We start from the raw sequence: 25,335 nt of genomic DNA, 5'->3' as shown, positions 1-25,335 counted from the left end.
AGCATGGAAACAGGCCCTTCAGCCCAACTTGCCCACACCAACCAACATGCCCCATCTACACTAGTCCCACCTGCACACACCGACCAACATGCCCCATCTCTACTAGTCCCACCTGCCTGCATTTGGCCCATATCCCTCCAAACCTGTCCCATCTATGAACCTGTCTAATTGTTGCAATAGTCCCTGCCTCAACTAACAGTCAACAACACAGAGCTTTATTTGTCATTCGGTACCAAGGTACCGAACGAAATTACATAGCAGTCACACAAAAAAAAAGAACACAAGACACATGACCCCAACACAAACGTCCATCACAGTGACTCCAAATACCCCCTCACTGTGATGGAGGCAACAAAACTTCCACTCTCTTGCCCACGGACAGACAGCTCGTCCCTGACCGACCCGCACAGTCCCCGCAAGGGGATGGAAGTCCCCGCGGCCGAGTCGCACCGGGCGCTGAAACGTCTCGCGGCCGAGCCGGGCGATGGAAGGCCCCGCGGCCGAACCTACCTCCTCTGACAGCTCGTTCCATACACCCACCACCCTTTGTGTGAACAGGTTAACCCTCAGATTCCTATTAAATCTTTTCTCCTTCACTTTAAACCTCCGTCCTCTGCTTCTCGATTCCCCTACTCTGCGCGAGAGACTCTGTGTGTTTGTTTACCTAATCTATTCCTCTCATGATTTGATGCACCTCTATAAGATCACCTCTCATCCTCCTGCACTACACAGGAGTTGTGTCCCAGCCTGTTGATCCTCTACCGATAGCTCAAGTCCTGACACTCAGTAGGTTCACACACAATGGGCTGAAGGGCCAGTTCTTGTTCTATGAAGGAATGCAACCAGTGAGCATCAATGGGTCTCTGGGGAAGACAATTCCAAAGGTTCGCTGCACCCCAAATGATGACATTCCTCTTCATTTTGATCTTAAATTGTCAACGACTTATTTGCAGATCACGTTCTCTGGTCCAAGACTGCCAGCCAGGATCCAGCTCTCCCTCCCTACCCTGCCTCACTGGTCCAAGACTGCCCGCCAGGGTCCAGCTCTCCCTCCCTACCCTGCCTCACTGGTCCAAGACTGCCCGCCAGGGACCAGCTCTCCCTACCCTGCCTCACTGGTCCAAGACTGCCCGCCAGGGTCCAGCTCTCCCTCCCTACCCTGCCTCACTGGTCCAAGACTGCCCGCCAGGGTCCAGCTCTCCCTACCCTGCCTCACTGGTCCAAGACTGCCCGCCAGGGACCAGCTCTCCCTCCCTACCCTGCCTCACTGGTCCAAGACTGCCCGCCAGGGACCAGCTCTCCCTACCCTGCCTCACTGGTCCAAGACTGCCCGCCAGGGACCAGCTCTCCCTACCCTGCCTCACTGGTCCAAGACTGCCCGCCAGGGTCCAGCTCTCCCTCCCTACCCTGCCTCACTGGTCCAAGACTGCCCGCCAGGGACCAGCTCTCCCTACCCTGCCTCACTGGTCCAAGACTGCCAGCCAGGATCCAGCTCTCCCTCCCTACCCTGCCTCACTGGTCCAAGACTGCCCGCCAGGGACCAGCTCTCCCTACCCTGCCCTGCCTCACTGGTTCAAGACTGCCCGCCAGGGACCAGCTCTCCCTACCCTGCCCTGCCTCACTGGTCCAAGACTGCCCGCCAGGGTCCAGCTCTCCCTACCCTGCCTCACTGGTCCAAGACTGCCCGCCAGGGTCCAGCTCTCCCTCCCTACCCTGCCTCACTGGTCCAAGACTGCCCGCCAGGGACCAGCTCTCCCTACCCTGCCCTGCCTCACTGGTCCAAGACTGCCCGCCAGGGTCCAGCTCTCCCTACCCTGCCTCACTGGTCCAAGACTGCCCGCCAGGGACCAGCTCTCCCTACCCTGCCTCACTGGTCCGACTGCCAGCCAGGGACCAGCTCTCCCTACCCTGCCCTGCCTCACTGGTCCAAGACTGCCCGCCAGGGTCCAGCTCTCCCTACCCTGCCTCACTGGTCCAAGACTGCCAGCCAGGGCCCTTCCCTACCCTGCCTCACTGGTCCGACTGCCAGCCAGGGTCCAGCTCTCCCTCCCTCCCCTGCCAAACGTTTCAGGGATTCAGGATGTTTCCAGGTGATGGTCTCCCATGGTTATATTGAGGAAGGGGCTGCTCCTCAAGTTTTGGCTCCATTTTAACCCCACGCTCCTGATATTTGGGCACCCAGTACAGAGGGGGGAGGGCTGGGAGGGTCTCCCTGTCGGTCTGCTCCTGGGCCTGACCAAGATGGCCGTTCGCGGGTCCAGGCAGCGGGTAGTCGACAGCCACACATGGGTCGGCTGCCCGCCCCTCTCCAGGCCCGTGTCCGTGCTCGCGTGACCCTGGAGAGGGAACACACACGCGGTGTCCACGGGGACGCTAGAGGCTTCCGTGAACGCTGGTCGCCGCGGGGAGTCGAGTGTAATACTGATGATGACGACATTATTTAAAAATCGATGACTGTCGTTTTGTAAATTGCCAGAAAGGCAGTTTGGATCGTGTTACCCTTTGGTGTGTTTGTTTTTATTTTCTGAATAAAAGTATTTGTATATGTAAAAATCAATCAGCATAGCAGCAGCAATCAGCAGTAGCAGCAGCAGCAGCAGCAGCAGCAGCAATCAGCAGTAGCAGCAGCAAGAAGCTGTGTTGCTTGGGAAGTAGTGTGTGGGGATTGTGTGGGGATAGTAAGGAGTAAGACCTGTGTGATCTCCCGGACTAGTTTCGATCGCCTAGCTTGGGGTCGGAGAAGAATTTCCCGGATTTTTTCCCAAATTGGCCTGGGTTTTTTATCCGGTTTTTCGCCTCTCCCAGGAGATCACTCAGTTCTTTTGGGTGGGCGGTTGGAGCGGTTGGAGTAGCGGCCGGGCGGTAGGTTTAGTAGCCGAGCGCGGGGCTTTGTTTGGAGAGTATGACTGCCAGGGCAGTTTTTTGTTCTGGGTGTCGGATGTGGGGAATCTGGGAGTCTGATAGTCTTCCAGACATCCACATCTGCGCCAGGTGTGACGAGATGGGGTTCCTAAGGGACCGTATTAGGAACCTGGAGCGGCAGATTGATGACCTCCGTCTGATCAGGGAGAGTGAGGAGGTTATAGATAGGAGTTAAAGAGAGGTGGTCACTCCTAGACCACGGGAGGTAGACAAGTGGGTCACTGTTAGGGGGGGGCAAGGAACAGAGGCAGGGACTAGGGAGTACCCCGGTGGCTGTACCCCTTGGAAATAAGTACTCCTGTTTAAGTACTGTTGGGGGGGACAGCCTACCTGGGGGCAACGACGGTGCCCGGGCCTCTGGCAAGGAGTCCGGCCCTGTTGCTCAGAAGGGTAGGGAAAGGAAGAGGAGAGCAGTAGTAATAGGGGACTCTATAGTGAGGGGGTCAGATAGGCGTTTCTGTGGACGCAGTCGGGAGACCCGGATGGTGGTTTGCCTCCCTGGTGCTGGTGTCCGGGATGTGTCTGAGCGTGTCCAGGATATCCTGAAAGGGGAGGGAGAGGAGCCAGAGGTCGTGGTACATATAGGTACCAACAATATAGGTAGGATAAGGGAAGAGGTCCTGAAAGGAGAATTCAGGGGGCTAGGAAGAGAGTTAAAAAAAAGGACTTCCAAAGTAATAATCTCAGGCTTACTGCCTGTGCCACGCGATAGTGAGAATAGGAATGGAGTGAGGTGGAGGATAAATACGTGGCTGAGGAACTGGTGCAGGGAGCAGGGTTTCAAGTTTCTGGATCATTGGGACCTCTTCTGGGGGAAGTATGACCTGTACAAAAAGGACGGGTTGCATCTGAACCCGAGGGGAACCAATATCCTGGCGGGGAGATTTGCTAAAATAACTGCGGAGACTTTAAACTAGTACGGTTGGGGGGAGGGACTCAAACACAGATAGCTAATAGGCAGTGTGTGAGGCAGGAGGCAGAAAAGGGAAACACTCAGACCCAATATGTAGGAGAGAAAGAAGGGAAAAGAAATAAACTGAGAATAAGAAATGATGGGTCCCTTAAATGTGTATATTTTAATGCTAGGAGCATTGTAAGAAAGGTGGATGAGCTTAGAGCCTGGATTGACATCTGGAAGTATGATGTTGTGGCGATCAGTGAAACATGGTTGCAGGAGGGTTGCGATTGGCAATTAAATATTCCAGGATTTCACTGTTTCAGATGTGATAGAATCGGAGGGGCAAGAGGTGGGGGTGTTGCATTGCTTGTCAGGGAGGATATCACAGCAGTGCTTTGGCAGGACAGACTAGAAGGCTCGATTAAGGAGGCTGTTTGGGTGGAACTCAGAAATGAGAAAGGTTTAGCAACACTTATAGGGGTGTATTATAGACCGCCAAATAGGGAACGAGAATTGGAAGAGCAAATATGTAAGGAGATAGCAGATATTAGTAGTAAGCACAGAGTGGTGATTGTGGGTGATTTCAATTTTCCGTATATAGACTGGGAATCACATTCTGTTAAAGGGCTGGATGGTTTGGAGTTTGTAAAATGTGTGCAGGATAGTTTTTTGCAGCAATACGTAGAGGTGCCTACCAGAGAAGGGGCAGTGTTGGACCTCCTGTTAGGAAATGAGATGGGTCAGGTGACGGAGGTGTGTGTTGAGGAGCACTTTGGGTCTAGTGATCATAATGCCATTAGTTTCAATATCGTTATGGAGAAGGTCAAATCTGGACCAAGGGTTGAGATTTTGGATTGGAGAAAGGCTAATTTTGAGGAGATGAGAAAGGATTTAAAAGGAGTGAAATGGAAATTGTTGTTTTATGAAAAGGATATAATAGAGAAATGGAGGATATTTAAAGGTGAAATTTTGAGAGTACAGTCTTTATGTCCCTGTTCGGTGGAAAGGAAAGAATAATAATTTGAAAGAGCCGTGGTTTTCCAGGGAAATTGGACACTTGGTTCGGAAAAAGAGGGAGATATACAATAAATATAAGCGGCAGGGAGTAAATGAGGTTCTTGAGGAATATAAAGAATGTAAAAGGAATCTTAAAAAGGAAATTAGAAAAGCGAAAAAAAGATATGAGGCTGCTTTGGCAAGTAATGTAAAAGTAAACCCCAAGGGGTTCTACAGATATGTCAATAGCAAAAGGATAGTGAGGGATAAAATTGGTCCATTAGAGAGTCAGAGTGGACAGCTATGTGCTGAGCCGGTAGAAATGGGGGAGATATTAAACAATTTCTTTTCTTCGGTATTTACCGAGGAGAAGGATATTGAATTATGTGAGGTAAGCGAAACAAGTAGAGTAGTGATGGAAATTAGGAGGATTAAAGAAGAGGAGGTACGGACACTTTTGAAGAATATAAAAGTGGATAAGTCTCCAGGTCCTGATAGGATATTCCCTAGGACATTGAGGGAAGTTAGTGCAGAAATAGCAGGGGCTATGACGGAAATATTTCAAACGTCATTAGAAACAGGGATGGTGCCGGAAGATTGGCGCATTGCGCATGTTGTGCCTTTGTTTAAAAAAGGTTCTAAAAGTAAACCTAGCAATTATAGACCTATTAGTTTGACGTCTGTGGTGGGAAAATTAATGGAAAAGATACTTAGGGACAATATATATAATTATTTGGATAATCAAGGCCTGATTAGAAACAGTCAACATGGATTTGTGCCTGGAAGGTCATGTTTGACTAATCTTCTTGAATTTTTTGAAGAGGTTACCAGGGAAATTGATAAGGGCAAGGCTGTGGATGTTGTCTATATGGACTTCAGTAAGGCATTTGACAAGGTTCCACATGGAAGGTTGATTAAGAAGGTTAAATCGTTGGGTATTAATAGTGAGGTTGCAAGATGGATTCAACAATGGCTGAATGGGAGATACCAGAGGGTAACGGTTGACAATTGTATGTCAGGTTGGAGGCCAGTGTCTAGTGGAGTGCCCCAAGGATCTGTGTTGGGTCCACTGTTGTTTGTCATTTACATTAATGATCTGGATGATGGTGTGGCAAATTGGATTAGTAAATATGCAGATGATACTAAGATAGGTGGAGTAGTTGATAGTGAGGTAGATTTTCAAAGTCTACAGAGAGACTTGGGCCTTTTGGAAGGGTGGGCTGAAAGATGGCAGATGGAGTTTAATGCTGATAAGTGTGAGGTGCTGCATTTTGGTAGGACAAATCAAAATAGGACGTACAGGGTAAATGGTAGGGAATTGAGGAATGCAGTGGAACAGAGGGATCTGGGAATAACTGTGCATTGTTCCCTGAATGTGGAATCTTATGTGGATAGGGTGGTGAAGAAGGCGTTTGGTATGCTTGCCTTTATAAATCAGAGCATCGAGTATAGAAGTTGGGATGTAATGTTGAAATTGTACAGGGCATTGGTGAGGCCGAATCTGGAGTATGGTGTGCAGTTCTGGTCGCCAAATTATAGGAAGGATGTCGACAAAATGGAGAGGGTACAGAGGAGATTTACTAGAATGTTGCCTGGGTTTCAGCACTTAGGCTACAGAGAGAGGTTGAACAGGTTGGGTCTTTATTCTTTGGAGCGTAGAAGGTTGAGGGGGGACTTGATAGAGGTTTTTAAAATTTTGAGAGGGACGGACAGAGTTGACGTGGGTAGGCTTTTCCCTTTGAGAGTGGGGAAGATTCCAACAAGGGGACATAGCTTCAGAATTGAGGGACAAAGGTTTAGGGGTAACATGAGGGGGAACTTCTTTACTCAGAGGGTTGTGGCTGTATGGAATGGGCTTCCGGTGGAAGTGGTGGAGGCTGGCTCGATTTTATTATTTAAGAGTAAATTGGATAGGTATATGGATAGGAGGGGATTGGAGGGTTATGGTCTGAGTGCAGGTAGATGAGACTAGGTCAGGGAGAATGGTCGGCGTGGACTGGTAGGGCCGGACAGGCCTGTTTCCATGCTGTAGTTGTTATATGTTATATGTTAGATATTTAATGGTGATGTTGAGTGGAGAGTACTGGGTTTACTGACAAGTCAGATGGTGTGTGACCTGGAAGGAAACCTGCAGGTGGTGGTGTTCCTCTGCACCCTTGCCTTTAGACTTTAGACTCTGGAGCTGCCACTTGGAAACAGGCTGTTCAGGGTGGGGTTGGGTAACATTGTATTTTGTCCCCAGTGTGTGTCACATAGTGTTAGTGTGTGGGGATCGCTGGTCGGCGCGGACTCAGTGGGCCGACAGGCCTGTGTCCGCGCTGTGTCTCTAAACTAAACACTAACTTAGGGCGGCACAGTGGCGTGGCGGTAGAGTTGCTGCATTACAGAGACCCGGGTTTGATCCCGACTCGGGTGCTGTCTGTACAAAGTTTGTACGTTCTCCCCATGACCTGCGTGGGGTTTTCCCTGAGATCTTCGGTTTACTCCCACATTCCAAAGACGACAGGTTTGTTGGTTAATTGGCTTGGTAAATGTAAAAATTGGCCTTAGTGTGTGTAGGATAGTGTTAATGTGCGGGGATCGCTGGTCGGCGTGGACCCGGTGGGCCACAAGGGTCTGTTTCCGCGCTGGATCTCTAAACGAAACTAAACTAAACGAACACTATGCTGCACACAAGGGATCATTTACAATTTTCACCCAAGCCAATTAACCTACAAACCTGCACGTCTTTGGAGTGTGGGAGGAAACTGGAGCACCCGGAGGAAACCCACACAGGTCACGAGGAGAACGTACAAACTCCGTACGGACAGCACCCGTGGTCGGGAACAAACCTGGGTCTTTGGAGCTGTGAGGCAGCAACTCTACTGCTGCGCCACCGTGCCGCACCTTCCCAGCATGGGTCAAGTCCTAAACAAAGTATTTTGTGTCGATTTATTTACATTTTTTCCACACAAATTATCTTCAATGTGGTGAAGTTTGTGGCAACTCAAACAAGCGTAAGGTAGGGTTTCACCTGCAGACATCTCACTGAGTACGTCTGCTAAATCCACCTACACCTACATGATCTCCCGGTTGCCAAACACTTACATCCCCCTCGGATTCCCACACTGACCTTTCTGTCCTGGGCCTCCTCCATTGTCAGATTGAGGCCAAAAGCAAATTGGAGAAACACCACCTCATATTTCACTTGGGCAACTTACACCCTAGTGGTATGAACATTGACTTCTCTAACTTCAAGTAACCCGTGCTTTCCCTCTCTCTCCACCCCTTCCTAGTTCTCCGACCAGTCTGACTGTCCCCCTAATTAAACGTTACATTGTAGACCTCGTTGTCAAATCCCCGAGCTAACATTCCTTGAGCTTTGTCCTCTTTGCTGTCTCATTTTCACACCTTCCCCTTCAATATCTCTCGTTCCCTCTCCCCTGACTGTCAGTCTGAAGAAGGGACCCGATAGGGTTGCCAACTGTCCCTTATTAGCCGGGACATCCCGTATGTTAGGTTAAATTAGTTTGTCCCGTGCGGGACCCCCCTTGTCCCATATTAGTAAGGTTGCCAACTTCCTCACTCCCAAATAACAGAGGGTGACGTCACATGGGGCGTGGGGCGGTGACGTCAACTTGTCCTGTATTTGGGAGTGAGGAAGTTGCCAACCCTAGGTCCTGTCCTGAGACGTCACCCATTCCATCTCTCCAGAGATGCTGCCTGGCCGGCTGAGTTCCTCCAGCATTGTGTCTATCTGAGTGAGACCATCCTACCTCGATCATGTGCTCAACAGCAACAGCGTTAACCAGGTGCTTCCAGGAGCACCACGATGAGAAGGTTTTCTTCAGATAGACAAAGTCAAAAACACTTCCCGTTCTGGGAATCTGTAAAGCCCTGGGAAACTTCAGGTCTTTTGGTTTGGACTCCCAATCGCAAAGCCTTCGGAAGAAATCACTGAAGCTGCAAATGAAAATATTTGATTTACAATTAAATTATTTAGTTCAGTTTAGTTTAGAGATACAGCGCAGAAACAGGCCCTTCGGCCCACCGGGTCCGCGCTGACCAGCGATCCCCGTACATTAACACTATCCTATACCCACTAGGGACAATTTTTTAATTTACCAAGCCAATTAACCTACAAACCTGCACGTCTTTGGAGTGTGGGAGGAAACCGGAGCACCTGGGGAAAACCCACGCGGGTCACAGGGAGAACGGACAAACTGTGTACAGACAGCACCCGTGGTCAGGATGGAACCCGGGTCTCTGGCGCTGTGAGGCAGCAACTCTACCGCTGTGCCACTGTGCTGCCCCACTACACATTGCCTGCACACTCCCAGCATTGCCACTCACAGGCTGTGGGGAGATGATCTATGCTTCCCACCCCAGGTTTACCTGTGCTTGGATGAGGAGTCAAGAATGCCACCAACAGACCAGACGATGGAGAAGAAGGCATAGGCAACGAGTGTGTTGGTGATCTCCTCCTGCTCCTTCTGCAGTGCGGCCGAGAAGCACTTCTCCTCCATTGCCTTGAAAGCCTGAAAGATCTCCTCCTCTTTGTCCATAGCATCATCACATAAGCTAGAATACAAGACCCCAGTTGAGCGCAGAAGTTGGGAGGTCATGTTAACATTGAAACATAGAACATACGTGCAGGAGGAGGCCATTCGGCCCTTCCAGCCAGCACCACCATTCAATATGATCACGGCTGATCATCCAGAATCAGTACCCAACTATTGCTTTCACGCCACATCCCTTGATTCCGTTAGCCCTAAGAGCTATAACTAACTCTCTCTTGAAAACATAATGTTGCAGTTATATTGAGTATATACCCATGATAAACAGCATTGAGTACATACAGCATGGTGGTGCAGCGGTAGAGTTGTTGCCTTACAGCGCCAGAGACCCGGGTTCCATCCTGACCACGGGTGCTGTCTGTACGGAGTTTGTACCTTCTCCCTGTGACCCTCGTGGGTTTTCCCCGGGTGCTCCGAAGATGTACAGGTTTGTAGGCGGATTGGTTTTGGTAAAAATTGTGAATTGTCCCCAGTGTGTAGGTTAGTGCTAGTGTGTGGGGATCACTGGTTGGTCGAAGGGCCTGTTTCCACGATGTATCTCTAAACTAACTTAAACTAAACTATAGAAGCTGGGAGGTCATGTTGCAGTTATATAAGACGTTGGCGAGGCCTCATTTAGAGTATTGTGTTCAGTTCTGGGCACCATGTGTCAAGATGTTGTCAAGCTGGAAAGGGTGCAGAGAAGATTTACGAGGATGTTGCCAGGACCCGAGGCTCTGAGCTACAGGGAGAGGTTGAGTAGGCTGGGTCTCTATTCCCTGGAGCAGAGGAGGATGAGGGGTGATCTTATTGTGGTGTACAAATCATGAGAGGAATAGATCGGGTGAATGCACAGAGTCTCTTGCCCAGAGTAGGGGAATTGAGGACCAGAGGACATAGGCTTAAGGTGAAGGGGGAAAGATTTAATAGGAATCTGAGGGGTAACTTTTTCACACAAAAGGTGGTGGAATGAGTTGCCAGAGGAGCTGGTTGAGGCAGGAACTATCTTGACATTTAAGAAACATTTGAACAGGTACATGGATAGGACAGATTTGGAGGGCTATGGGCCAAACGCAGGCAGGTGGGACCAGTGTAGATGGGACATGTTGGCCATGTTTCTATGTTTCTATGTCTATGTTTCTATGTTTCTATGTGTGGGCAAGTTGGGCTAAAGAGCCTGTTTCCACATTTCTAAGACTCTGTGACACTTTGTGACATTTCTAATACTCTGTGAAAGTATTGGGTGGAGTGAGATGACCCTGTTTCCTTATCCAGCAATTAAACAATGCAGAGAGAGATCAAGATGTTGGTGCCCAAAATTCTCCCTCAACCTTTGCAGTTTAACTAGCAAATTGGCAAAAATAAGTATGCAGAATCTGTGTCTTTGTTAAACATGAGATGAGTGATACAAATTTAAATTCAGCTTAGTTTATTGTAGTACAGGAGTCATAGAGTCATAGAGTGACACAGCGTGGAAACACTAGGCCCAACTCGCCCACACCGGCCAACATGTCCCAGCTACATGTCCCTCTTGCCTGTGTTTGGTCCATATCCCTCCAAACCTGTCCTATCCATGTACCTGTCTGTTTCTTAAACAATGGGATAGTCCCAGCCTCAACTACCTCCTCTGGCAGCTTGTTCCATACACCCACCACCCTTTGTGTGAAAAAGTTACCCTCAGATTCCTATTAAATCTTTTCCCCTTCACCTTGAACCTATGTCCTCTGGTCCTTGATTCCCCTACTCTGGGTAAAAGACTCTATGCGTCTACTCAATCTATTCCTCTCATGATTTTGCACACCTCTATAAGATCTCCCCTCATCCTCCTGCAGTCCTGGAGTATATATTTCCTATAACATGGTGCCCAGAACTGAACACAATATTCTAAATGCAGTCTCACCAACGTCTTATACAACTGCAACATGACTTCCCAACTTCTATTCTCAAGTTAAAATATGAAAACTGCAACGTCCAGGAACAGCTTCTTCCCTACAGCCATCGGGCTACTAAACACTACGACCTCCAAATAAACTCTGAACCACATAGACTATTATTGCACTAGTATTGTTTGTCTTTTATGTGTACATATGTGTGCCTGTGTATATATATATATATATATACTGTATATGTGTAGGAAGGAACTGGAGATAGACACAAAATGCTGGAGTGACTCAGTGGGTCAGGCAGCATCTCTGGAGAAAAGGAATGGGTGACATTTCGGGTCGAGACCCTTCTTCAGACTGGAGCTGGAGATGCTGGTTTACACTGGAGATAGACACAAAATGCTGGAGTAACTCAGTGGGTCAGGCAGCATCTCTGGAGAAGGAATGGGTGACGTTTTAGGTCGAAACCCTTTTTCAGCGATATTATATGTGTGTGTTTATGTAGAGAGACACAAAATAGTGGAGTAACTCAGCGGGACAGGCAGCATCTCTGGATAGAAGGAATGGGTGATGTTTCGGGTCGACCCTTCTTCAGACTATGTATATATACACATATTGAACTGTTTTCTCTTGTTTATTATATTGTTTACATATTGTGTTGTGCTGTTGCAAGTAAGAATGTCATTGTTCTGTCTGGGACATCTGGTAATAAACACTCTTGACCCTTGACTCGGTACAATGAAACACCTTGAGCGGTGGCTGCGGCGGTAAGGAGGGAAGTTTCCTTGGGCTTGTTGTTTGCGAGGGGGCGCTGCGATCTCTCGCCATGTCCCGGCTCTGGGTCGGTGGCGATCCGCTCTCTGGTGAACCTTCACCGGCAGCTTCTGCCTCCAGTCCCCGCCACCTAAGGGCTTGCTGCGGGCCGGATAAAGTCTCGTGGCGGACCAGATGTGGCCCGCGGGCCATAGTTTGGAGATCCCTGACTTAGACCAATGATAAATGCAATAGATAGAATGAGGAGTGCAAGACTGCAGAACGGTGCAAGGTGGTGGAGGAGAATAATATTGTGTGCAGTAACAGATAACCAAGTGAAGTCGAGTTCAGAGTAAGGGGCAGCATCTTAGCACTTTAGACTTTAGAGATACAGCGCAGAAACAGGTCCTTCGGCCCGCTGGGCCCGCGGCGAGCAGCAATCCCCGCACACTAACACTATCCCACACAAACTAGGGACAATTTACAATTTAAACTAAACCAATTAACCTACAAATGCACGTCTTGAGTGTGGGGGGAAACTGTTACACCCGGAGAAAACCCACGCAGGTCTCGAGAACATACAAACTTCGTACAGACAGCACCTGATGGAACCTGGGTCTCTGGCGCTGTGAGGCAGCAACTCTACTGCTGCACCACCGTGCTGCCCACTGTACCTCCATCTTGTACTGCAGTGATTCTCTGCCCATGTTGGCAGCGTGTTGCTGACCTGATCTCTGGCAGCAAGCTCTCGTAGATCTTCAGCATGGACATGGTCATGTGCATGACAGAGGACTGCACCACCAGGCAGCACCGCTTCTGCACAAAGTCCAAACTGGGCGGCAGCAGCCACTCACACAGCGCCTGCAGGAGAGGCAACAACAGCAGCAGCATCACATTTGGCCCTTCGAGCCAGCACCGCCATTCATTGTGATCATGGCTGATCGTCCACAATCAGTAACCTGTGCCTGCCTTCTCCCCATATCCCTTGATTCCATTAGTCCCTAGAGCTCTATCTAACTCTCTTTTAGTTCCATCCAGTGATTTGGCTTCCACTGCCCTCTGTGGCTGAGAATTCCACAAATTCACAACTCTCTGGGTGAAAAAGTTTCTTCTCACCTCAGTTTTCCCCTTTATTCTAAGACTGTGGCCCCTGGTTCTGGACTCCCCCAACATTGGGAACATTTTTCCTGCATCTAGCTTGTCCAGTACATTTATAATTTTATATGTCTCTATAAGATCCCCTCTCATCCTTCTAAACTCCAGTGAATACAAGCCCATTCTTTCCAATCTTTCCTCATATGACAGTCCCTCAGGATTAACCTTGTGAACTTACGCTGCACTGCCTCAATAGCAAGGACGTCCTTTTCACGTTTGACGACAGTCAGTCAGTTTAGCTTATTGTCACTCTATAACCCGTTATTAACCCCACATTCAATATTTAGTGACAACTCCCGCTGAGAATAAGGGTTCTGATAGCACGCATTCATGAAACTACCATTGCGGTCTTGATTGAAGTGTGTAGCAAGCAAATATAGGGTTATATTTGTGACAATCAACTAATACCGAGCTACAGTGAAAAGCTTTTGAGGCGTGCTAACCGGTCAGCGGAAAGACAATACATGATTACAATCGAGTCATTTACACTGTACAGATACAGGATAAGGGAATAACGTTTGGTGCAAGGTAAAGCCAGCACAGTCCGATGTCTTGAATGAATGAATGAATGAATGAATAATTTTATTGGCCAAGTATGCATATACAAGGAATGTGCCTTGGTGCTCCGCTCACAAATGACAACACAAACATACAGTTAACAATTAAGAATAAAGCATAAACACATCAAAACAATAAGGATACAACATTACGGTCCAAACATGTGGGTGAAAATAAACCAGAGCAAAAAAGAGACTACAGACTTTGGTTATTGGGTAGAACTATCACTCGTGGGAAAAGCTGTTCTTATGTCTGGCTGTGGCTGCTTTGACAGTCCCGAGTCACCTTAAAGTCTGATGCAGTAAAGCACTGGGCCTGTACTCGCTGGAGCTTAGAAGGATGAGGGGGGACCTCATTGAAACTTACCGAGTAGTGAAAGGCCTGGATAGAGTGGATGTGGAGAGGATGTTTCTAACAGTGGGAAAGTCTAGGACCAGAGGTCACAGCCTCAGAATTAGACGTTCCTTTACGAAGGAAATGAAGAGGAATTTCTTTAGTCAGAGGTGGTGAATCTGTGGGATTTAGACCAAGCCAATGAGTATTTATAAGGTGAAGATTGACAGGTTCTTGATGAGTATGGGTGTCACTGTGTAGGATAGTGCTAGTGTACAGGATGATCGCTGGTCCGCGCCAACTCAGTGGACTGAATGGACTCGGAGTCAGCATGGACTCGGAGGGTCGAAGGGCAGTGTTTCCACGCTGTATCTCTAAACTAAACTATTGCCGGCATAAATAACCACTGGAGAGGGTCCAGTGGAGGTTTATGCGAATGGCCCCAGGAATGCTTGGGTTAATGTATGATGAGTGTTGATGGCACTGGGCCTGTACTCACTGGAGTTTAGAAGGATGAGGGAGGACTTCTTGAAACATATCGAATAGTGAAAGCCAATTAGCCTACCTTGATTGAATGGCGGAGTAGGCGATGGGCCGAATGGCCTAATTCTGCTTCTATCACTTTAGTTTAGTTTAGTTTAGAGATACAGCGCAGAAACAGGCCCTTCGGCCCACCGGGTCCGCACCGGCCAGCAGTCCCCGCACATTAACACTATCCTACACACAGTGGGGACAATTTTTACATTTACCAAGCCAATTAACCTACAAACCTGTACGTCTTTGGAGGGTGGGAGGAAACCAAAGATCTCGGAGAAAACCCACGCAGGTCACGGGGAGAACGTACAAACTCCGTACAGACAGCACCCGTAGTGGGGATGGAACCCGGGTCTCCGGCGCTGCATTCGCTGTAAGGCAGCAACTCTACCCCTGCGCCACTGTGCCGCTCAGGTTATGAAGTTATGAACGTACCTGCACTGTGCGTCTGTGTTCTGGCATGAGCTGGGGTGGCAGTTTGGTTGCCAACCAGGACTGCACCAAGGGACCCCATCCTAGATTCATGGGCTCCATGTAAACCATCCCACACCTGTCACAGAAAAGCAAAGCAACACCGGCTCAATTTGACTATGATATTTTAGTTTAGTTTAGTGATACAGCACACAAAAGGGCCCTTTGGCCCATTGAGTCCGCGCCGACCAGCGATCCCCGCACACTAACACTACCCTACACAGACTAGGGATGATTTACAATTATACCAAGCCAATTAACCTACAGACCTGTACGTCTTTGGAATGTGGGAGGAAATCGAAGATCTTGGAGAAAACCCACACAGGTCACAGGGAGAACGTACAAACTCCGTACAGACAGCACCCGTAGTCAGGACTGAAACAGGGTCTCCAGCGCTGTAAGGCAGTAACTCTACCGCTGCACCACCGTGCCACCACAGGTCTTTAAGTCAAGACTGGGATCAGCACTCAACAAACCCAGTATCTTTGCATTGAAGGGTGGCACGGTGGCGCAGCGGTAGAGTTGCTGCCTTACAGCGCCAGAGACCTAGGTTCCATCCTGACTACAGGTGCTCTCTGTATGGAGATTGCACCTCTCCCCATGACCTGTGTGGGTTTTCTCCGGGTGCTGCGGTTTCCTCACACACTCCAAAGACATACAGGTTTTTTGTCCAATTGACTTGGTATAATTGTAATATTGTCTTTAGTGTTAGTGTGCGGGGATCGCTGGTCGGCGTGGACTCGGTGGGCCGAAGGGCCTGTTTCCGCGCTGTATCTCTAAACTAAACTAAACTAAACTAAATTGAATTGAAAGATGCAGCATGGAAGCAAGCTGTTGGGCATGACGAGCCCACGCCTACCATTGATAGCCCCTTCATTACCGTTCCAAGTGACCCCACTTCTGCATCCACACGAGAGACTGAGGAACCATTTACAGAGGACACATAATCTGCAGACCTGCATGGTTTTGGGATGTGGGAGGAAATCGGAGCACCCGGAGGAAATCCAAAGACAGCACCGAGCAAACCTGTGCCAGGATGCTGTGAGGCAGCAGTGCTACCCGCTGCGGCACTGAGCTCCTCTCCTGACTAGACCTCTTACACCCAGTATTATCTGTGCACTTCATCTGAGATAGTTCCTCGTGCCCGCGTTTGGTTCTGTCCCTCTCAACTCTGTTGCTGCCTTACAGCGCCAGAGACCCGGGTTCGATCCCGACTACGGGTGCTGTCTGTACAGAGTTTGTGTGCAGCTTTGGTCTCCAAATTTGAGGAAGGACATTCTTGCTATTGAGGATCACGAGGTTAATCCCCGGGATGGCGGGACTGTCGTACGTTGAAAGAATGGAGCGACTAGACTTGTATACACTGGAATTTAGAAGGATGAGAGGGGATCTTATTGAAAGATATAAGATTATTAAGGGATTGGACACGTTAGAGGCAGGAAACATGTTCCCAATGTTGTGGGAGTCCAGAACGAGGGAACACAGTTTAAAAATAAGGGGAAGGCCATTTAGAACAGAGATGAGGAAAATCCTTTTCACCCAGAGTTGTGAATCTGTGGAATTCTCTGCCTCAGAAGGCAGTGGAGGCTAAATCACTGGATGCTTTCAAGAGAGAGTTAGATAGAGCTCTTAAAGATAGCGTACTCTAGGGATATGGGGAGAAGACAGGAACGGGGTACTGATTGTGGATGATCAGCCATGATCACAATGAATGGCGGTGCCTGCATCTATTGTCCATTGTCTATTGTCAACCTGTCCTTTCTATGTGGCCCTCCAAATATCTTTTCAATTAACCTATAAACCTGTACATATTTGGATTGTGGGAAGGAACCACAGAAGCACCCGGAGAAAACCCACGCAGGTCACGGGGAGAACGTACCAACTCCGTACAGACAGCACCCGTAGTCAGGATGGAACCCGGGTCTCTGGCGCTGTGAGGCAGCAACTTTACCGCTGCACCACCATGCCATCCAAATTGCGGGATTCTTCCCGCGTGTTTAATTGCTGAGTAGGAAAAAAACTGCTGATGCTGGTTAAAATCAAAGGTAGACACAAAATGCAGGAGTAACTCAACGGGCCAGGCAGCATCTTGGGAGAGAAGGAATTGGTGACGTTTCGGGTCCAGACCCTTCTTCAGACTGATGAGAGAGCACTTTGTTCCGTCCCCCTCCCCTGACATCAGTCTGAGACGTGAATTGGCCAAGATAGACTGGCAATTGATTCTTAAAGGGTTGACGGTGGATATGCAATGGAAGGCATTTAAAGACCGCATGGATGAACTACAACAATTGTTCATCCCAGTTTGGCAAAAGAATAAATCAGGGAAGGTAGTGCATCCGTGGCTAACAAGGGAGATTAGGGATAATATCAAAACAAAAGATGAAGCGTACAAATTAGCAAGAAAAAGCAGCCTACCAGAGGACTGGGAGAAATTCAGAGTCCAGCAGAGGAGGACAAAGGGCTTAATTAGGAAAGGGAAAATAGATTATGAAAGAAAACTGGCAGGGAACATAAAAACTGACAGCAAAAGCTTTTATAGATATGTGAAGAGAAAAAGATTAGTTAAAACAAATGTAGGTCCCTTGCAGTCAGAAACAGGTGAATTGATCATGGGGAACAAGGACATGGCAGACCAATTAAATAACTACTTTGGTTCTGTCTTCACTAAGGAAGACATAAATAATCTGCCGGAAATAGCAGGGGACCGGGGGTCAAATGAGATGGAGGAACTGAGTGAAATCCAGTTTAGTCGGGAAGTGGTGTTAGGTAAATTGAATGGATTAAAGGCCGATGAATCCCCAGGGCCAGATAGGCTGCATCCCAGAGTGCTTAAGGAGGTAGCCCCAGAAATAGTGGATGCATTAGTGATAATTTTTCAAAACTCTTTGGATTCTGGAGTAGTTCCTGAGGATTGGAGGGTAGCTAATGTAACCCCACTTTTCAAAAAGGGAGGGAGAGAGAAAACGGGGAATTATAGACCAGTTAGTCTAACATCGGTAGTGGGGAAAATGCTAGAGTCAGTTATTAAAGATGGGATAGCAGCACATTTGGAAAGTGGTGAAATCATTGGACAAAGTCTGCATGGATTTATGAAAGGTAAATCATGTCTGACGAATCTTATAGAATTTTTCGAGGATGTAACTAGTAGAGTGGATAAGGGAGAACCAGTGGATGTGTTATATCTGGACTTCCAGAAGGCTTTTGACAAGGTCCCACATAAGAGATTAGTATGCAAACTTAAAGCACACGGTATTGTGGGTTCAGTATTGATGTGGATAGAGAACTGGCTGGCAGACAGGAAGCAAAGAGTAGGAATAAACGGGTCCTTTTCAGAATGGCAGGCAGTGACTAGTGGGGTACCGCAAGGCTCAGTGCTGGGACCCCAGCTATTTACAATATATATTAATGATTTGGACGAGGGAATTGAATGCAACATCTCCAAATTTGCGGATGACACGAAGCTGGGGGGCAGTGTTAGCTGTGAGGAGGATGCTAGGAGGCTGCAACGGGACTCGGATAGGTTAGGTGAGTGGGCAAATGCATGGCAGATGCAGTATAATGTGGATAAATGTGAGGTTATCCACTTTGGTGGCAAGAACAGGAAAGCAGACTATTATCTGAATGGTGGCCGATTAGGAGAAGGGGAGATGCAGCTAGACCTGGGTGTCATGGTACACCAGTCATTGAAAGTAGGCATGCAGGTGCAGCAGGCAGTGAAGAAAGCGAATGGTATGTTGGCATTCATAGCGAGGGGATTTGTGTATAGGAGCAGGGAGATTCTGCTGCAGTTGTACAGGGCATTGGTGAGACCACACCTGGAGTATTGCGTACAGTTTTGGTCTCCTAATCTGAGGAAAGACATTCTTGCCATAGAGGGAGTACAGAGAAGGTTCACCAGATTGATTCCTGGGATGGCAGGACTTTCATATGATGAAAGACTGGATAGACTCGGCTTGTACTCGCTGGAATTTAGAAGATTGAGGGTGGATCTTATAGAAACTTACAAAATTCTTAAGGGGTTGGACAGGCTAGATGCAGGAAGATTGTTCCCGATGATAGGGAAGTCCAGAACAACGGGTCACAGTTTAAGGATAAGGGGGAAGTCTTTTAGGACCGAGATGAGAACGTTTTTTTTCACACAGAGAGTGGTGAATCTGTGGAATTCTCTGCCACAGAAGGTAGTTGATGCCAGTTCATTGGCAATATTTAAGAGGGAGTTAGATGTGGCCCTTGTGGCTAAAGGGATCAGGGGGTATGGAGAGAAGGCAGGTATGGGATACTGAGTTGGATGATCAGCCATGATCATATTGAATGGCGGTGCAGGCTCGAAGGGCCGAATGGCCTACTCCTGCACCTATTTTCTATGTTTCTATGTTTCTATGAAGAAGGGTCTCAACCTTGAACCTATGTCCTCTGGCCCTTGATTCCCCTACTCTGAGCAAGAGACTCTGTGCATCTACCCGATCTATTCCTCTGAATGAAAAGAACAAATTAAAGTCGTCATCCTTGATCATCGTTGGTGGCTTTGATTTATTCTTTGCAAACCTTTCATTCATTTGTTCTATGTAACTCATCATATTTCTAGTTTACCTCTCCCCTGACTCACAGGCTAAAGAAGGGTCTCGAACTGAAACGTCACCCATTCCTTCTCTCCAGAGGTGCTACCTGACGCGCTGAGTTACTCCAGCACTCTGTGTCCATGTATAATGCTGCCTGAGCCGCTGAGTTACTCCAGCACTCTGTGTCCATGTTCTCCAGAGGTGCTGCCTGAGCCGCTGAGTTACTCCAGCACTCTGTGTCCATGTACTCCAGAGATGCTGCCTGTCCCGCTGAGTTACTCCAGCACTCTGTGTCCATGTACTCCAGAGGTGCTGCTTGAGCCGCTGAGTTACTCCAGCACTCTGCTCCTACCTGCTGACTGTGGCCGGGGATGCTTGCTTCAGATCCAGGACCTCAAAAATGATGTTCTGCTGGCAGCTCATCTGAATGATCTCCCCACTCATCAAACACAGCTGTAGGGCACAGGAACAGGTTCAGTGTCAACCGCACCACGTTAAACCCTCACATCACAACAGCACACCACAAAAGCTGTTCACTGTACCTCGCTCGGTACGCGTGACAATAAACTGTACTGGACTGCAGCGCCCCCGGTCACGAACTTGCTTCAACACCAAATCTGAACAACCTTTTATCCAAGGCAAGCTTTCGTTTAGTTTAGTTCAGTTTAGTTTAGAGATACAGCACGGACACAGGCCCTTCGGCCCACCAAATCTGCGCCGACCAGCAATCCCCGCACACTAACACTACCCTACACACACTAGGGACAATTTTACCATTTTACCAAAGCCAATTAACCTACAAACCTGTACGACTTTGGAGTGTGGGAGGAAACTGAAGATCTCGAAGAAAACGCACACAGGTCACGGGGAGAGTGTACAAACTCTGTGCAGACGACACCCGTGGTCAGGATGGAACCCGGGTCTCTGGCGCTGTAAAGCAGCAACTCTGCCGCTGTGGCACCATGCCGCCCCTAAGCTAGGAACCTTTGTTTTTGTTTAGAAGGGGAGGAGACCCATGAAAACGAAGGGGGACCCAGGCAGGGGGGTGGGGCTGCTGCCACAAGCCCTGGCAGGCAGTAGATAGGACGGTTCGGTGAACTTGTGTAACTTTGTCATTGCCAGAAACGTGGTGACTCTCATGTACTGCCTTGGCGAGGGCTGCTGTATGACTTTGCTTCTTTGGATGCAAAACAAAGCAAGTCACTGTGCCTAGGTACATAAAAAACAGAAAATAGGTGCAGGAGGAGGCCATTCGGCCCTTCGAGCCAGCACCGCCATTCATTGTGTTCAGCATCTTCCCTCTCTAACTCTCTCTTAAATCCATCCAGTGATTTGGCCTCCACTGCCCTCTTTGGCAGAGAATTCCACAAATTCACAACTGTCTGGGTGAAAAAGTTTCTTCTCACCTCAGTTTTAAATGGCCTCCCCTTTATTCTAAGACTGTGGCCCCTGTTTCTGGACTCACCCAACATTGGGAACATTTTTCCTGCATCTAGCTTGTTTAGTCCTTTTATAATTTTATACATCTCTATAAGATCCCCTCTCATCCTTTACGTGACATGTGGCAATAAAGTATCACTGAATCTTTGACTGTTTTCTATGCCTGAAGCAATCAGGTGACAACTATTATTCAAATGGAATAATTGATCTAAATCAGAAAGAAATGGTCTGATTTTAGTGAGGTCAGTCGGATCCTACAGAACTAAATGAACAGGTTAACAGAACTAAATTGGAGGTTAAGGCCACTGCAATGTCAGAGAGCCATCCACACGTGTAGAGGATGGACACAAAATGCCGGAGTAACTCAGCGGGTCAGGCAGCATCTCGGGAGAGAAGGAATGGGTGACGTTTCCGGTCGAGAATCTTCTGCAGACCCGAAACGTCACCCATTCCTTCTCTCCCGAGATGCTGCCTGTCCTGCTGAGTTACTCCGGCATTTTGTGCCTATCTTTGGTGTAAACCAGCACCTGCAGTTCCTTCGTACACATACTAGTAGGAGGTCAGGGTAACGCAGCGCTGACTCTGCTGAAATGGTCTTGCCAGACAGAAGAGCAGCCTTGCTCCAGTGCCCGTTACCTTCTTGTTGTCATCCAGCACTGTGTTCATGTTCTCCACCCACATTGCATCCACTGGCCCATCAAAGATGCACCATTTCCGGTCTTTGGTGGGGCTGGTGGCATGTTCACGGAAAACATTCGCCAGGATTCCTGATAAAATCAGTTCCATGCAAGTTAACAGAGAGTCAAGAGTGTTTATTGCCATGTGTCCCAGATAGAACAATGACATTCTCACTTGCAGCAGCACAACACAATATGTAAATATAGTGCACTGTAAACAATATAATAAATGAGGAAATAGTTCAGTGTGTGTACACACACACACATGTATATATATAATATATATATAAATATGTGTGTGTGTGTGTGTGTATACACACTGATTTTTTTTCTTGTTTATTATATTGTTTACAGTATACTATGTTATTTATATAAATACACATGCACATACATACACATAAAAACAAACAATAATAGTGCAAAACAACAATGCCCCCAAGTCATAGAAACATTGAAAATAGGTGCAGGAGGAGGCCATTCGGCCCTTTGGGCCCATACCGCCATTCATTGTGATCATGGCTGATCATCCACAATCAGTAACCCGTGCCTGCCATCTCCCCATATCCCTTGATTTCACTAGCCCCTAGAGCTCTATCTAACTCTCTCTTAAATCCATCCAGTGATTTGGTCTCCACTGCCCTCTGTGGCAGAGAATTCCACAAATTCACAACTTTCTGGGTGAAAAAGTTCCTTCTCACCTCAGTTTTAAATGGCCTCCCCTTTATTCTAAGACTGTGGCCCCTGGTTCTGGACTCGCCCAACATTGGGAACATTTTTCTTGCATCTAGCTTGTCCAGTCCTTTTATAATTTTTATGTCTCTATAAGATCCCCTTTCATCCTTCTAAACTCCAGTGAATACAAGCCTAGTCTTTTCAATCTTTCCTCATATGTCAGTCCCGCCATCCCAGGGATCAATCTCGTGAACCTACGCTGCACTGCCTCAATTACATGGATGTCCTTCCTCAAATTAGGAGACCAAAACTGTACACAATACTCCAGATGTGGTCTCACCAGGGCCCTATACAACTGCAGAAGACCCTCTTTACTCCTATACTGAAATTCTCTCGTTATGAAGGCCAACATGCCATTAGCTTTCTTCACTGCCTGCTGTACCTGCACGCCAACTTTCAGTGACTGGTGTACAAGGACACCCAGGTCTCACTGCACCTCCCCCTTACCTAACCTAACTTCATTGAGACAATAATCTTCATTCTTGTTTTTGCCGCCAAAGTGGATAACCTCACATTTATCTAAATTATACTGCATCTGCCACGCATCTGCCCACTCACTCAACCTGTCCAGGTCACCCTGCAACCTCCTAACATCTTCTTCACAGTTTACACTACCACCCAGCTTTGTGTCATCTGCAAACTTGCTAGTGTTACTTCTAATTCCTTCATCCAAATCATTAATATATATGGTAAACAGTTGCGGCCCCAACACCGAGCCTTGCGGCACTCCACTCGCCACTGTCTGCCATTCTGAAAAGGACCCGTTTACTCCTACTCTTTGTTTATAGTCTGCCAACCAATTCTCTGTCTATGTCAATACCCTACCCCCAATACCATGTGCTCTAATTTTGTTCACTAATCTCCCGCGTGGTACCTTATCAAAGGCTTTCTGAAAGTCTAGATACACTACATCCACTGGCTCCCCTTCATCCATTTTACTTGTCATATCCTCAAAAAATTCCAAGCATGAAGTCAAGCATGATTTCCCTTTCACATGCTTTGGACTTATCCTTTTTCTGCTATCCAAATGCACTGTTATTTCCTCTTTAATAATTGACTCCAGCATCTTCCCCACCACCGAAGTCAGGCTAACTGGTCTGTAATTCCCTGTTTTCTCTCTCGCTCCTTTCTTGAAAAGTGGGATAACATTAGCTATCCTCCAATCCACAGGAACTGATCCTGAATCTCTTGAACATTGGAAAATGATCAGCAATGCGTCCACTATTTCTAGAGCCATCTCCCTGAGGACCCTGGGATGCAGACCATCAGGCCCAGGGGATTTATCATCCTTCAGTCCCATTAGTCTACACAATACTATTTCTCGCCTAATGAAAATTTATTTCAGTTCCTCTACCCCCCTAGATCCTATGTCCACCAGTACATCTGGGAGATTGTTTGTGTCTTCCTTAGTGAAGACAGATCCGAAGTACCTGTTCAACTCTTCTGCCATTTCCTTGTTACCCATAATAATTTCACCCGTGTCTGCCTTCAAGGGACCCACATTTGACTTTGCTAATCTTTTTCTCTTAACATATCTAAAGAAGCTTTTACTGTCCTTCTTTATATTCTTGGCCAGCTTCCCCTCGTATTTCATCTTTTCAGTCTATGTGATTCACAGCTTATTTGAGGTTGTGGTGTTTAATAGCCTGATGGCTGCAGGGAACAAGCTGTTCCTGAACCTGGACGTGACAGTTTTCAGGCTCCTGGACCTTCTTCCCAATGGTGTGGGTCTCTGATGATGCTGGCTGCCTTTTTGAGGCAGCGACTCCTGTAGATCCCTTCGATGGTTATGTTGTAGTTACACAAGATGTTGGTGAGGCACCCAGAGAAATCCAACGCGGACTCGGGGAGAACGTATAAACTCTGGTGTAGCGGTAGAGTTGCTGCCTCACAGCACCAGAGACCCGGGTTCCATCCTGACTACGGGTGCTGTCTGTGCGGAGTTTGTATGTTCTCCCCGTGGCTTTGGTCAGAATTGTAATGTGTCTCTCGTGTGTAGGATAGTGTTGGTAACCCTGCTCTAGGGAATATTCCATGAAGCTGAAATGAGTGCAGAGAGGGAAAAGATTTTAAATGGGTCTGAGGGCTCACTTCACACTGCGTGTTGTGGGTGTGTGGAAACATAGAAACATAGAAAATAGGTGCAGGAGTAGGCCATTCGGCCCTTCGAGCCTGCACCGCCATTCAATATGATCATGGCTGATCATCCAGCTCAGTAACCTGTACCTGCCTTCTCTCCATACCCCCTGATCCCTTTAGCCACAAGGGCCACATCTAACTCCCTCTTAAATATAGCCAATGAACTGGCCTCAACTACCTTCTGTGGCAGAGAATTCCACAGACTCACCACTCTCTGTGTGAAGAAATGTTTTCTCATCTCGGTCCTAAAAGACTTCCCCCTTATCCTTAAGCTGTGACCCCTGGTTCTGGACTTCCCCAACATCGGGAACAATCTTCCCGCATCTAGCCTCTCCAACCCCTTAAGAATTTTATATGTTTCAATAAGATCCCCCCTCAGTCTTCTAAATTCCAGCGAGTATAAGCCGAGTCTATCCAGTCTTTCTTCATATGAAAGTCCTGCCATCCCAGGGTTCAATCTGGTGAACCTTCTCTGTACTCCCTCTAAGGCTAGAATGTCTTTCCTCAGATTAGGAGACCAAAACTGTACACAATACTCCAGGTGCGGTCTCACCAAGGCCCTGTACAACTGCAGCAGAACTTCCCTGCTCCTATACTCAAATCCTTTTGCTATGAATGCTAACATACCATTCGCTTTCTTCACTGCCTGCTGCACCTGTACGCTTGCTTTCAATGACTGGTGCACCATGACACCCAGGTCACGTTGCATCTCCCCTTTTCCTAATTGGTCACCATTCAGGTAATACTCTG

The 25,335-nt window shown here is 47.9% G+C and overlaps 1 protein-coding gene across 1 annotated transcript in view; it reads right to left on the bottom strand.

Moving 5' to 3' along the window:
* Positions 1-25,335, bottom strand: part of LOC144605046 (dynein axonemal heavy chain 3-like) — a 345,711-nt gene that overhangs the window by 165,384 nt on the left and 154,992 nt on the right. Inside the window, exons 35-40 of the mRNA XM_078420087.1 lie at positions 21,674-21,804; positions 19,950-20,050; positions 15,003-15,117; positions 12,675-12,848; positions 9,191-9,279; positions 8,572-8,758 (exon numbers count right to left, since the gene is read on the bottom strand). Of these exons, the coding sequence (XP_078276213.1) occupies positions 8,572-8,758; positions 9,191-9,279; positions 12,675-12,848; positions 15,003-15,117; positions 19,950-20,050; positions 21,674-21,804 (797 nt within the window). The remainder of the gene's footprint in view (positions 1-8,571; positions 8,759-9,190; positions 9,280-12,674; positions 12,849-15,002; positions 15,118-19,949; positions 20,051-21,673; positions 21,805-25,335) is intronic.

The sequence above is a fragment of the Rhinoraja longicauda genome, chromosome 23 (assembly GCF_053455715.1).
Source record: "Rhinoraja longicauda isolate Sanriku21f chromosome 23, sRhiLon1.1, whole genome shotgun sequence".
Lineage (NCBI taxonomy): Eukaryota > Metazoa > Chordata > Chondrichthyes > Rajiformes > Arhynchobatidae > Rhinoraja > Rhinoraja longicauda.
Note: the sequence above shows the minus strand (reverse complement) of the source record. Positions and strands in the feature narration are given on the sequence as shown.